This window comes from Ascochyta rabiei, chromosome 1, assembly GCF_004011695.2.
Source record: "Ascochyta rabiei chromosome 1, complete sequence".
In the NCBI taxonomy this organism is placed as follows: domain Eukaryota; kingdom Fungi; phylum Ascomycota; class Dothideomycetes; order Pleosporales; family Didymellaceae; genus Ascochyta; species Ascochyta rabiei.
Window position 1 is genome coordinate 2,606,941 of NC_082405.1, and position 14,578 is coordinate 2,621,518.

Consider the following 14,578-nt stretch of genomic DNA (forward strand, 5'->3'; position numbering starts at 1 on the left):
ACAGGGGTCGTCCTGTAGCGCGCGCGCGAACCCGTAGGTAGCGTTGCCGTTAGTGAGAGAAGAGCAGCGCGCCCTACCACCACGCCTCTGTCCGCACATCCAGCATTGACCGTTGCTGTCGACGCTGCGAGCACGACGTCTCTCTGCCAGCGCCTCCAGCTCCCAGCGCCCCGTGCCCCGTGCCCCGCCCTCAGCCCCCAGTGCGCCTTCCTCCACTGCGACTCGACCATGCGCTCCTCCTGCCTGTGCGCAACACCATGATGAGCTGCGGCCGTCTCTCCACACCGCGCTGCAACCATGGCCGGCGGAATCGTCGCAGAGCCGCTGAACCCGCGCGACGGCTTCAATTGGTGCGCCCTCTCGCCCTCTTCTCGAGTGCGACACGCTGTGTGCTGACTCAGACAGGGTGTTCCTCGTTGAGCTGCTCATCTGCGGCATCCTGACCGTCTTCTTCTTCTTCTACTTCAACCGCCTGTTCGCCACGCTCATCTCCTACGCCGTTCGCGCATACACCTGGCGCAACTTCCACGCCTACATCGACATCACCGGCCTGCAGATCTCCCCGCTGGGCGGCCGCATCTTCTTCAAGGACATACGCTACCACGGCCACAACGAGACCATCCTGGTCCACGGAGGCTACATCACCTGGAACTACTGGCTGCGTCGCGTGCGAGATGCTGCCGTCTACGCCGGCAGCGATGCCTCCGCCGACCCAGACAGCAGGCGCGCCTCGAGCGCCTCGGATGCCCCGTCGACCAGCCGCAGCCGCAACGTCGACAAGGCGGAGAAGGGCGGCAAGCAGACGCCAAAACAGCTCCCCTGCCGTATCTCGGTCAAGATCTCCGGTGTCGAGGCTTTCATGTACAACCGCAGTCCTGCCTACGACGGCATCGTCGACGCCTTCCAGCGCAAAGCCCATGCCAATACCGAGCCATCCACGGAACCTTGTTCCTCCGCCTCTCACGCTACGCGCAGCAGCTCCGTATCACAGTCCGACGGCTCATCGCACGATGAGGAACATCACCACAAGAAGCTCCGGAAAGACCCTCCTGCCCAGGAAGAGAACGTGCAGCGAGTTGACACAAGCCGCTCGACTACCTCCACGTCGAAGAGAGACAACCTCCCCGCCTTCCTCAGGATCCTCCCCGTCCACGTAGACATTACCAAAGGCGCCATCGTTGTCGGCAACGAGAACACCTTGGCCGTCATCACGGCACAGTTCGAAAAGGCCACAGGCACCCTCGATGCCTCGTCCAGTGGCCCTTTGGATGTCTACCAGCAGCTGTTCTCCTTCCAAGTCACACACCCCATCGTGCACATGAAACCAAATCCCGACTACAAGTCCTCCCAACTCGACTCGGCTGCGCTGTACAAACAAGAGTCGGACAAGGGCATCCCAGAAGAGAGCATCATCGAAAAGGACGTTACACACAAGCACCGCAAACCCTGGTCGAAGAGCATTTCCATCCTGTCTGGCCTCTTCTCCAAATCTTCCGACTCAGTACATACGCATTCCAAGTCTGGTCTCAAGAACAGCAAGTACTTTGCTCCTCAGTGGCACTTCCCAGGTCAGGAGCGGTGGAAAGGTCTAGCGCGTTACCTGGATGATAGTCAGAACGACGGCCATGGCGAATGGGATGGAATTGAATATGCCAAAACCTCACTTATAGCCGATATTCCTTGCGTGAATGTCAGCTTCTACTGGGACGTGACAGGTCCAGTACCTGCTGAAAATGACAACTCCATGTTCGTTGACTCTGACCGCCCGCACGACATCAATGGCAGCGTACCTCCCGACTATGGAATGGATATCGAGGTGTTTGGTGGACTCATCAACTACGGTCCTTGGGCCGACCGACACAGAGGCATCTTCCAAAACATCTTCTTTCCCGGAGCCCGTGTCGACGCAGTTCCCGCCGCGCCACTGCAGACTGGAGACCCTCGTACTCTGTCCGTGTTCAAGCTGTTCCTGTTCATCGGGGAAGATACTGTGCTGCGTATACCGATCCGTGAACCCTCCAAAGATTGGAGATGGAAGGGGAAAGCGCACACTTTGGCAGCACATGAGAAGTCGGCACAGGACAAAGCCAAGGGGAAATCCAAGTCTCGGAAACGACGGGGGAAACAACGAGACACCACCGCGGCGCAGAACGTCCGTCCATTTGCTTGGATCGATGTCAAAGTGGCTGGCAACTCCACCGTCAACTACACCATGGATATGGTTGCTTCCAGCAAAGGCTTTGGCAACAAGCTGGACGTATCCATAGCGAGTACTGAAATCTCGTCCAGCGTCAACCATGGTTTGCTGTGGCGCTCTGGATCTATTGCGCTGGACTGTGACTTGTCAGCTCCCCTTGCCTGGAACACGCTACGAACTTGGATGTTCAACATCAAATGTCAAGACCTCGAGCTTTTCCTGCTCAGAGATCATTTGTTCCTCCTGACAGACCTGGTTGCTGATTGGGGTGCTGGTCCCCCACCCGACTACTTTCTGTTCGTGCCCTTCCGTTACCTTCTCCACGTCGATTTCAACAACTTCAAGCTGTATCTGAACACGAACGACTCCAACATCGTCAACAACCCAGCTGACCTTGACGACAACGACTTCATCATACTGTCTGGTGAGCATCTACAAGGAGACGTAACAATACCGTTAGACAAGTTCCGTCCGCTGCAGAACGAAATCCAATTCGATGTTCGCGGCGACGACATGACCTTAGAAGTGCTCATGCCCCCGAAAAATACACTCAAAACATTTCTCAGGTCACCCAAAGCTGCCAAACTGGGTGGACTTACTCTGAAAGGGTCCCATACGTACGTGACCACCATGGATCCTATGAACACCGACAGGCTGTTCATGGACATACAAGGGCACAGGCTAAACCTAGAATTATATGGCTGGTTGATCCATCACTTCATGAAAATCAAGGAGAACTATTTTGGCGACGATATGCATTTCAAGACACTGGAGGAGTTTCAAGGCCTACCGAGCACCAGTCTTTCGAAAGACGAGCCAGGCACGGACAGTCAGCCTGTCAAGATCTCAAACGACCTTGATGTTATCCTTTGCATCTCAGTGGATGATACCAGTGTCCTCGTACCTGCTAATCTTTATTCAGCTGAGCGCAGCGTGCGAGCGGATCTACCCTATGCTTCAGCCGACCTTCGTTTCACCAACTACTACATGGATCTGATGGTCAACTTCAGCCCTATCAGCGTCTCCCTTTCCGAGCCGACCACTAGCCCTGAATCTAGCCCCGAACAGCTCCACGGGTCTTCAAGTGGACAGACGGAGCTATTCGTTGATTCAGTGGTCATCTTCGGCCATCGTTTGTTTGGTCTTCCACCTACTGAACCCACATACATCTGCAATTGGGACTTTGACGTAGGCAAGATCTCTGGAGAATGCACTTCTGCTTTCATCGAGACCGCAGCCGGTGCGGCGCGTTCCTTCGCATTCACCCTCGACGACGATGAGAATTCGGTTCCCCTAACCGAAATTCCAATCATCCACGACACTACGCTTCTGAGGTTAAGAACCCAAGACGTCCATATTTGGCTACATATTGCACCAGAGGCCTTGTTGGTGAAGACCAGCGCCATTACATTGGATTTCAACGACCTCGCAGGCGCAACCTTCTCTCAGCGTCTGTCAGCTTGTGTGCCAGACTTGACCGTCGGTGCTGTTGATGCGCGGTCAGCATCACGTCACCGCACGCGTTCTGGGGGGAAGCGCGTCGTTGAAACACATGCTTTTTTTCAAACCACGCTGTCTTTGAATATGCTGACGCGGAAATTGGACTTTAGGGCAGATCGCGATAAACAGCAGGCACACATGCGTGAGCACGATCAACGTACGAACCGTGCCAGCTTCCTGTTTAAGCGTGAGTTCGATCACACGTTCTACCAGCCAACGACCGTGCAGAACAATGTGCGCCCACCGGCAATGCAGTTCCCGGACATGCCTCAGCCAATATTGTTCTATGGGCCACGCACGCACGAAACAGCTTCTTTGAGATCGACGGCCTCTCTATCAAACGGCTCATTGCCAAGAGGTCGAAGATCGGGTACAGGCTCGTTGAGATCGACCTCCAACGGCTCTCTCGCAAGCAGCATTCGATCCACCATCAGACACAAACATACTGCCAACACCACAAGATCTAGTAGAAGTCGGACTCTTTTTGGCGGCTCTTCGAACCGTGCAGAAAGTGGGAGTCGATTCCACACGCCTTTGGGAGAAGACGAACGCACAAGACGCAACCTGGCTCCTTCTTCTGTGGCTCTTTCTAGTTCCCTAGCTCCTCCATACTTTCCCTTGGATCAGATAGACCCAGACCTGTCCGATGTTCCTTCCATACCGAACTTGCCGACACCTTTTGAAAAGGATCGAGATGACGCTCTGGTCTTCAACGATGTGTCTACAGGACATCTGGACGAGACTTTTGCACATACGAGCCTTCTCATCAGCGCAGAGCCAGGCATTCGAATCTATTGCACTCCGGACTTCGTCAAATGCATTTCGAATCTTGTCGAAATTATCCAGCCCCTGCGCCCTGAAGACCTACTCGACGACTTCCAGATCAAGGTCATGACCAGGATTTTAGACAACAGGACGCGACTAGAGGGTATCGGAAGCTCGTTGGAGTTCAACGTCCGTGTACCGTTTGCCCATATTCGCTTCCAGCACGGGTTCGATTCAACCTCAACATCTGCAGCTGGCAAAGATCAGTATGATGTTATTGCAAACAACCTGGAACTAGCTGCGCGTATGAAAAAGTTCCCTGGAGAACGAGCTGGTGAGGATTCGCTTGCGCTGCACACTACGCTGGGCTCACTCGGTCTTTCTGTCACTGAGCGTGCTCTCCAGGGTCCCAGTGAAGGTGTTGCAGTGCAGGCAGAGTTACGAGATGTTCTCGTATGGTCCCTGCAGAACAAGGAAAGCTCTGTCAACATTTCATTTCGATCATTCGAGACGGCTGCTGCAAGCAAGAAAATCGAGTACCTTGCTGCGCTCGTCCATCGCACCACGCTACTTGCCGAAGAGCTAGCTCTAGGCTTTGTCGAAGCGGATGAACAACAGCAACGCAGGTTACGCTACTTGGCTTGGTATCTTACCAGCGTTCAAGACCAGTACGCCGACCCTGCTTTCCTGATCAAGGTGTCTTACGCTCTCCGTGCAGCAAGGGATCACCTACGTAGTCACGATTCATGGAAGATAATATCTCGCTTCCGTTATACCTGGCAATGCTTGCCATCATATGAGAAGCGCGACCTGACCCGGAAATGCGCCCAAAGAAGTGTGGGCTGCCCTGAAAACGCAGAGGAGATGATCATCACGATGTGGGATCAATGGCGGACGTGGGATCTCGCACACGTCAAGAAGAGTCTTGCTATGAGACTACTGTTTTGTCATCTCGCTGAGAGTTTACCTACTCCGGAATCGGCGCCTCTCTGCGTTGCTGTGAAGTCCGCTGGCATAAAACTCATTGTCGATCCAGGGCCAAAGCAGAGCGAGATTGAGCTGGTTATTCTGGCAATCAACGTTGTGCTTCTACCTCCTGTGAGAGAGCCAGATGCACTTGGGGTGGTCACTGATGAGATACCTACAAAGTCTTCCACGGTGCAAGTCAGTTCCCGAGAGACTTTATTCCAAGTCAATTGGGAGATATGCGAATTGGCAGAGGCGCTTACGAACCTCTTTTTAAAGGAAGACGACGCACCGCGTACGACAGTAATGGCTAAATCACCTCCGCCAAAGCATGCTAAAACGCCGGTCTATCACCAGGATGTGCAGGTGGTCTTCGTCACAGACAGATCGCAGATCATACTCGACACAATTAATCTTCGCAGTGTTATGACAGGACGGCACTTACGGTTCTCATTCATTGATGCAGACAAGAAAGCCTCTGGTCGTGGGGAGATTCTAAGTGCGCACATGCATCTTGAGCTGGCTGTTGGTGAAATCTTCTCTCGGTCGCGATCTCTTGCCAAGGCTCAATTTGAGCAACCGAGTCTTTATTTCGCTCTGGTTGAGCACGAAAAGGGCAGTAACATCCCTGACGAGATCAAGACCGCAGCTGCCAGTCAAATGATCATCTTCAAGATTCAAGAAGACATATCAGGCTTTGTGGAAGTGGTGGATGCTGTGCTGCGCGAAGAGGTTGCATATTTCCAGCGCCAGTCCAAGGCAATACAGTCTATAGCCAAGAAAGAGAAGGAGAAGAAGACAAGCGAGACAGTATCGACAACTAGCAAAGTCAAGGATGCCCAACTTCCCAATGTCACACTAGCTTTGTTTATGGACGCATATCAAGTTGAGCTTGCGCTACTCCAGCCTTTGGGTTGGTCCATATCAGGCAAATCCGGGCGCATCGCAGTAGTTCCCGCCCTCGGAAAGAATGTCACTCTTCGTGTCGACTATGATCTTGACGCTAGCCACCACAGACTGTACAGCACGTCTTCCGAGGGGTCACACGTCATCAGCTCCCTGCAGCTGCCCGCTGTCAACGGTCGGTTGAATGTTTCACAGACAGATCAAGAAACTCGTATCATGGCTTCTGGTATCATAGAAACCATCCAGATACAAGCTCGTGAAATACAGGCACTTGCAACGACGTTGAACAAGCCAGAAATCACGCAGATGCTTGACGCCGTTCGAGAGGATGTAGAAGTCCTGAAGACGCACATCGAAGAGATCTTCCCGCCAGATGAGGATAGTGCTGCGATCAGGCCTCCCATCCCGTTGAGAGATGTCCTCTTCGGAGTACAGCTAACCTTTTCTGGGATGAATGTAGTCGCAATCGCACCCGGTAAAGATGACGACTCTCCAACTGCGAATCTTGCGTTCTGCTTGTCATCCGTCCAGCTAGAGGCTACGAACATTAGTACAGACGACAAGGCAATGCTTTTCCCCGAAGCAATTGTTCGAATCCATGAAGTGACTATCGACATGACGTTGACAGACGCCAAGTCCATCCGTCGTTGTGGCAACCTTACCTTCAGTGCTATTTTCCAAGCCACGACTGAGCACGACTCTGAGCCCCAGCGAAGACTGTACCGAGTTCGTAGCTCTGGACTCCAACTCAACGTATTTGCAGACACCGCGTCAGCCGTTGTGGACGTTATGAATCACCTGCAAGACAGGATCAAGGACCTCGATCTCTCAAAAGAGAAACAGTATTTCAGAAGGCTACGTCATACGAAGAGTAAGCTTTCGAGCAAACGCACCAAGAGCGTCAAGAGTCGTGCAGATACCGATGATGACAGCATCGACTCGGGTGCTTTGTTTACTTCAACATATTCCATGGAGCTGCTCGATTTACAAGCCACTTGGGTTGTCGGCACTTCGATTGCGCCCTTCCCCAACACTGAAACTGAAGACCTCGTTCTATCATTCAAGAGAATCAACCTATCCACGCAGAAAGATGATGCAGCACGCTTGATGATCGAGGATATGCAGCTGCAAATGGTACCAGTTTCTGCTGATAAGAAGATGCGATCTCTGAACTCAGCGTTGCTGCCGAGGATGCAATTTAATGTAGCCTACGCCTCCACGAAAGAGACAAGAAAGCTTGCTTTTCATGCTGCCGGCAAAGCCCTCGATCTTCAACTGGACTCCCACTTTATCCTCCCTGCGAATGTCATCGAGCGTTCGATCGCGCTCGCAGGCAAAAACTTCCGAAAGGCTTCTGCGAACTGGAGCGTAACACCCACAACATCTGGTGCACAGCGAAAGAATCCATTTGGAAACAAGCGCCTCTCGTCGTTGACCGTAGATGCGAACTTCGCGGGAGCTGTAGTGCACATAAATGGCCGAGAAGGCCCACCGGCACAAGGGACGTCGCATCGATCGCAACAAAAGGGGAGATATAGTCAGTTTGTCGGCGATGGCTCGAAGAGTAGTATGGTCCTTCGAGCGCCCGGCATTGCTCTACGGGTAGAATATCAGGACGAAGGACAGGACCCGTCCCTAACCGCTGAGCTTCGTGTTGACGGATCTAGTAACACTCTGCTGCCCACTGTGGTGCCTATTATCATCGATATATCGGACAGTATCAAAGCCGTCGTTCGTGACAAGGACGGCGGCGAAACCCTTAGAACGCCTCAAGAAGAGAAACCAGAGCCACCGGCCAAGCCTAGCACAAAGCTGGTTGATGAGGATAGCAACATTATTAACGCCGACCCATCTGCGCTTCTGGGTCGCACTAGCCTCAATCTCGGCCTCAGAATCTGCAAGCAGGAGTTCAGCCTCAGTTGTCAACCGATCGCGCGTGTCGCAGCCATCGCGAAGCTCGAGGATATCTACGTCACAGTCAACAGTGTCAAGTCACAAGAACACGGTCATTTCTTCGCGGCATCTGCCACGTTTACAAAGCTCAATGCTACTGTCCAGCACGTTTACTCCCGAGAATCGACATTTGGTCTTGATATGGAGTCGATTGTTCTGTCACTCATGAACAGCAAGCATTTGAGTGGCACAAGTGGTATCTCGGCTATACTCAAGATCAGCCCCACCGCGTTGCAGATCAACGCTCGGCAGTTGCATGACTTCTTGCTCTTCAGAGAGATATGGATTCCTCCCGAGATTAGGCAGTCGTCGCAGCCAGCGGATTCGAACGTCAATCCTAATCCAGAGCCACAAGAATATCTGATGCAGCGCTACCAGCAAGTGACGGCTGCGACGGCTTTCCCATGGAATGCCAATGTAGCGATCGCAGACATCAGGGTCGATCTGGATCTTGGCCAAGCTATTGGTAAATCCTCGCTCCACATACACAATATGTGGGCTTCGTCAACAAAGGGCACTGATTGGGAGCAAAACCTGTGCATTGGTGTAGAGAAGGTCAGTCTCGAGAGCACAGGTCGAACAAGCGGCTTCGTCGAGCTGGCGGGACTGAAGGTACGAACATCCATCAGATGGCCCTCACGAGCACCAGACAAGCGTTCAACACCGCTCATTCAAGCATCTATTGCTTTCGGGAAATTGCACGTCAAGTCCGGCTTCGACTACCAAGCCTTCGCCATAGCAGACATTGCCAATTTCGAGTTCCTCATGTACAACGTCCGCGACGAGGGACAAGGTGCTCAAGACCGACTCGTTGCCATCCTAGATGGTGACAAGGTGCACGTCTACTGTCATGCCACAAGCGCGGCACAAGGCCTTGCTCTCTATCAAGCTATCGAGAGACTGGTGCAGGAAAACCAACAAGCATACCTGCAATCACTAAAGGACATTGAAAAATACCTCAGGCGCAAGTCCTCAGTATCGCAACCTTTCGCCCGCTCACCTTCACCGAGCACGATTGCCCCGAAACCAAACGACGATTCGTTCAAGGCTCCAATCTCCCTTCACACAGATGTAGTTGTCACGCTTCGGTCCATCAACTTGGGTGTCTATCCTGGCACCTTCCTCGACAACGTAGTCCTTATGCTTGAAGCTGGTGACATGCAGGCGCGCTTCGCAGTAGCTCTCGAAACCCCAAAGATCCACTCCAGCCTGAGTATGACCCTGGGCCAGCTCTCGGTTGCCTTTTCCTCGATTCCGTCTCCCAAGAAGAGCAAGCCTGTTGCCGATCTCACTGTTGAAGATGTAGTCGAAAGCGCAAGGTCTGCGCGTGGCGGCACAATTCTAAGGGTACCTAGGGTTATAGCCACAATGCACACCTGGCAGGCTCCGAAGAACAACCACATTGACTACGTGTTCAAGAGCAGCTTAGAAGGAAAGGTGGATGTCGGTTGGAACTACTCCCGCATCAGCCACATCCGCCAAATGTGGACCAACCATTCGCGAACTCTGGCTGGTCGGCTGGGTAAACCGCTTCCAGAAAGTAACATCAAAATCAGCACCTCACAACCCCTCGAAGTCCCTCCCAACTACGGCCAACACGACACGGAAACCACGGCCAACACCACTGCAAACGAAGCGGCGACCCGCACCCGCGCCCTCAGCGTCTCTACAGGTCCGAATCCAAACAACCCAGACTCTGAGCAAGAGAAGATCACCGCTGTTGTCAACGTACCGCAGTCCAAATACGAGTACACACCCCTCGAGCCGTCCATCATCGAGACACCACAGCTGAGGGATATGGGAGAGGCGACACCGCCGCTGGAGTGGATCGGATTGCATCGGGATCGACTGCCGAACGTCACGCATCAGATTGTGATAGTCACCTTGTTGGAGGTAGCCAGAGAGGTCGAGGACGCCTATGAGCGAATTCTCGGCAGTTCGTAAGGGCAAAGGGAAACAGGAGCGGACGAGCAAGGGTTGAGAGTGTGTATACATGCTACGGCGTTCCAGGTCAAACAAGGACTGCATTTGTGGCGCTTGGGTCTAGAGTTTAGCATACATGTGTATGTACATTATTATTGTTGTTGTTGTTGTTATGGTTGTTGTTCACAATAGATATCTCTGCATTATACAGATCATGTTGCAACCCCCCCCCCCAATCCTTCTCTCATCACGGGTCAACATGCCGATGTACATACATGACGTCCGATCCTTCTCAACATACATCCCTCCTCCATACGACAGGTCTCGCGCGCCACCATGTCCACGGATCGCCTTCACATGTAGTAAAAAAAAGAATATTTCTTTCTTTCCTTTTAGAGCGTTATGGTCTTTAGGAGAGATAAAGTAGTCTAGTAGATAGATAGATAGATAAATAGATAAATAGATAACACCAAATAAACTCCACACATAAAACATCACCAGCCCACACAACAAGCTAAATCCCCAACGCTCCAGCTGCACACCATCGCCAGAGTTAAAAGCAAGGGTCTGTAGTGCTAAATACCCCCCCTGTCCTGTCTTGTGGCGCTTAGTGCTGCCTAGTGGTATACCCAGATACTGCGTCCTGTAGCAAGAGAGTAATTATAGCTATGTGCAGGCTATGTAGTAACTCACTACTTGCTAGTCCCAGCTTGACAGGATGTGGGGGTGGGCTGGTGAGAGACTAGAGTGTGGAGATGGATTGCGCGAAAGGGTTTTTGGAGAGGAGGTTGTGTCGCCACTCCGGTACTCGACTAGCCTGGGGTAGCACGGCGCGTTTCCGGCACCTGTGGGGCGAGGCAGGTGATTGGGGTTTTGCAGGGACGGAGGTTGATGGGGGTGAGGGGCGCCCTTGAGGGCGAGGGTGTGTGGTCGTTTGTGAGAGACAATAAAGGTGCTGCGGCTGCCTAGCCCGCTACTTACATCAGTAGGGTGCTGGCGCGAGCTGGTAGGACGTGGGGTGCGGGTTGCGGCGTGCAGGCAGCAGGCGATAGTGCCGTACCTTTGTCTTATTTGTGGTGTAGTTTGCATGTATGCTCTAAGCTCTGTAAAACGGTGCTGAGGCTTTGTGCAATAGGGGCCAGGCGTGTGAGGAAAAGAGGTATGATCGATGGCTCGAGATTGCATCAACTATACGGTACCGCCAATAGGATAAAGAAAGGGGAATCTCAGTAGACAGTGAACGAAACAACACCAACCTCCATCCGCTCTGAAAGAATGGCCACCGCCCTGGGTATGCAGATGGGATCTAAATAAATGCATGAGAAGAAAGCGATGCGTAACGTTGATAAAGAACGAGAAGATGATTCCAAGCGCCTCCAACGCTATGAAAAGACGAATCCATGCAGCCTCTGAGGCTTCAACCGAAAACCATCCAACGCCTCAATAATGCAATTCTTGTCCCAAGCGTGCTGCGCAGCCGTGAAGTGGATGCTCGCCAGTATCACACGGCGGGAAGCTTGTACGCCGTGACCGTATAGATGCATGAAAGCCTGATGACATATATTGGAAAGAAAAGACCAAGCTTTAGAACGCCGTCTTCCGGGGTATCGTGTGTTATGCTGTCCAGGACCTGATAGGAAAGTGAGTCGCCACAGAGTTCAAAGGTGACTGTTACGGATGGGCGCGAGAGATTGGCAGCGCAAGAATCCGTCTCGAGCGAGGAGGACCGAGTTGCGAAGGGTTTGCGCATCGCCCGGGTACTGATTGAAGGTGGTGTACGGGAATCCAAATGCGGTTAGTCCACAGCGGTCCGCATGATCGATGACTGGATCAGCCGACATGCGTGCCCACCCACCACTCACCGCCATCATGGTGACATCAAGTGTACGGTGCTGGGTTCTTCGCCCTCTTCTCCCTACACCCTCGTCGTACGGTGTCCATATTGCTGGTAAGCGTCGTCTGCCGACATCTGGCTGATATCAGGTGCACCATCTGAGCGAAGTGCTTGTGAGCCAGATGGCACACCGGCTACCGCGGAGCTGTTGAGATAGCCATAGTCCCAGGACCCACGTCCTCCTTGTGTCAGGGTGGATGGATAATGCGACATCTGATGAGATCCTGGGCCCCATTGAGTCATGCTCTGTACTGAAGGGGTTCTCTGCGGGGTAGGCATGCCATGACCCGATGATGCCTCCAAGCCTGCTGACATCTTGAAGTTGGGTGACAAGCTTGTGGATGTCATGCTGGGCGTGTAGGTGGCCGAGACAACTGAGGAAGAAACCGATCGCGGGGAAGTATGCCGATGCATACTGCCAGAAGCATAGGCAAGCCCGCTTGAGCCGTAGGAAGACGCCGAAGCGATGGGGAGTGATCCAGCGCCGGCCGTTGAGGCGTAGCTTGCAGACTACAGCATGTCAGCTTTCCTCGCTTGCGCTGTGACGAGGCGACCTACGTATTTGCTGATGATCTTCTTCAAAGCATGAGAGAGTACCTTCCAGGCGAAGACCTTGACGTCCTTTTCAATGTTGCGCGGTTTAGGCGTTGGAAAGCCCATGATGACCTTGAAGAACTCCTCGCTGTCCGCCTTTGCCTTGGACACGGTGAGCGGCCGAAATCCCTCCAGGTTGCGTCGAATGCGGTTCTTCTCTTCGACCGTGAAGCGGACGTTGACCAGCTGTTCGAGCAGGTATATCGTATCCACACTGGTGATGTAGTATTCGTCCTTGTCCTCCCACCAGATGCAGCTCACGCAGATGCTTCGTGTTGGACGAGCTTCAGGCGTGATGGGTGCGAACGTGGCGGAGATGGTACTGCCGTGCTGTGATCTTTCAAACTGTACCAGGCGTCGTTTCGCGTCGATTTCTTCCTGCGACCAATCTTCACTCATCTTATCGAGGTCGCCTTCGATCTTCAAGATGGCTTTTGTCTGATACATGGAGTATGGGTTGAAGGGCTGGCCGTTCGAGGGGCCCCCGCTCTGTGCAATCGACGTCGCTCGAACCAGCACGGGAGCCGAGAGCGTGGACGGCGATGGCAGAACGTTCAGACCTGATGGAGTCGCATTCAGGGAGCTTGGGCTACGCGTGGGCTGCACAAGAGAGCTGTAGTGACTGTAGGACTGAAGCCCAGGCGACATGTGTGGAGGCTTCAGATCGCCTTGGCCCATGCTTGGAACCGCATACAGACCTTTCTGTGACAGCTGAGAAGAGTAGGTGCTGCTCCTGCTCATGTCGTATGCTCCCGTCGGACCATATCCGGCAGAGAGTGAGGTCTGCGCCGGCAGAGGCGATAGCTGTGCTGCCGAGTAAGCTCCGGATATCGAGCGCGGTTTGGCGTGGAACCGGAGCGTGTTCTGCCGCTTTGCGGCTATGGTGTCGAAGTCCTGCTCATCGGCAAACTCGGTGGAGTACCTTCTTTTCTTGGAGTAGGCGGGAGCAGACTGATAGGCAAGATTGGGGGACATGTCGGTGAATGTGAACTTGCCGGCATCTGCCTGGTGGCAAAGTTGGCCATCTTTGTCCATCTGTAACCTCAGCATCATGGTGGGATCCCACGAGTTCGTCAAGGGAAAAGGAGGGACCTCTACGCTGAGGACGTAGTTGTACCAGTCATCATCGTAGTCCACCTTTTGCAGTCCCGCGACGCAGGCCTTCTTGCCAAACATGAGGATAAAGGTGTACTGTTCTGCAGCAAGGTCGTAATTCGTTCGGATTTGGAGACTGACTGTGGATCCAGCGGTGCCTTGGGTAGGCGTAACGTAGCCCGTGATTTCCGTTTCCGTGCTTGTTTGTGAGGCGGGATGACGAGACCTTGCATCGATAAATGAGGTTGGAGGCAGAAGATCGCCCGGGCCGCGTGACTCGTACGTGGAGCTAGGGATATAAGGCATCTCTGCGTTCGAGTGCCCATGGACTAGACGCGTGGACGCGTCCGTGTAGGGTGAGGTGAATGATGGCTGTGCAATGCCAGGGTAGCTCGAAACCTGATTCGATCTTGTGGCTTCGGCGTCTAGAGGGGGCCGCGGTCAGCAAACCTTGCTAGCACTTCTCACGTGGCACCCTCAAAGGGTCCATCGGATCCAAAGCATGGCAGCTGCCATTCCCATCCATCAGATGAGCGATCGTCCACTTACCATACACATATTGCTGGCCCTTGCCGTATTCGGACATGGACAAAACGCTGGTGCCCAAGGCAGAGTGGATACCCGGAAGGCTGCTCCTGAAGCCTTGACCGTAGTGAGCCAGGTATTGGTCAGCGGTATCCGATGCGGGGCCTTGCGAGAAGGGCACACCGAAGCTATCAGGCTATTCCATGGAGCGTCAGTGATTTGTAGGTTCCTGTCCAGGTCCAACGCAGCGGTACACCCAT

At 53.3% G+C, this 14,578-nt stretch overlaps 2 protein-coding genes across 2 annotated transcripts, besides 4 other annotated features; one reads left to right on the top strand and one right to left on the bottom strand.

Annotated features, from left to right (window-relative positions):
* The first annotated feature begins 146 nt into the window (after positions 1-146).
* Positions 147-204: a tandem repeat.
* Positions 205-297: 93 nt separating this feature from the next.
* On the top strand, positions 298-10,231 carry EKO05_0000769 (Macrophage colony-stimulating factor 1 receptor; the record flags this gene model as incomplete). Its single annotated transcript, XM_038936709.1, has 2 exons — positions 298-350; positions 406-10,231. The coding sequence occupies 2 exons, from the start codon at positions 298-300 to the stop codon at positions 10,229-10,231; spliced, it is 9,879 nt and encodes a 3,292-aa protein (XP_038803315.1).
* Positions 447-466: a tandem repeat.
* Positions 10,232-10,359: 128 nt separating the features above from the next.
* Positions 10,360-10,394: a tandem repeat.
* Positions 10,395-10,642: 248 nt separating this feature from the next.
* Positions 10,643-10,676: a tandem repeat.
* Positions 10,677-12,125: 1,449 nt separating this feature from the next.
* EKO05_0000770 (uncharacterized protein) lies at positions 12,126-14,578 on the bottom strand (the record flags this gene model as incomplete). The annotated part of the gene is made up of 4 exons (XM_038937079.1): positions 12,126-12,614; positions 12,663-14,218; positions 14,343-14,514; positions 14,573-14,578. 4 exons carry the CDS (start codon positions 14,576-14,578, stop codon positions 12,126-12,128), a joined length of 2,223 nt encoding a protein of 740 aa, XP_038803316.1.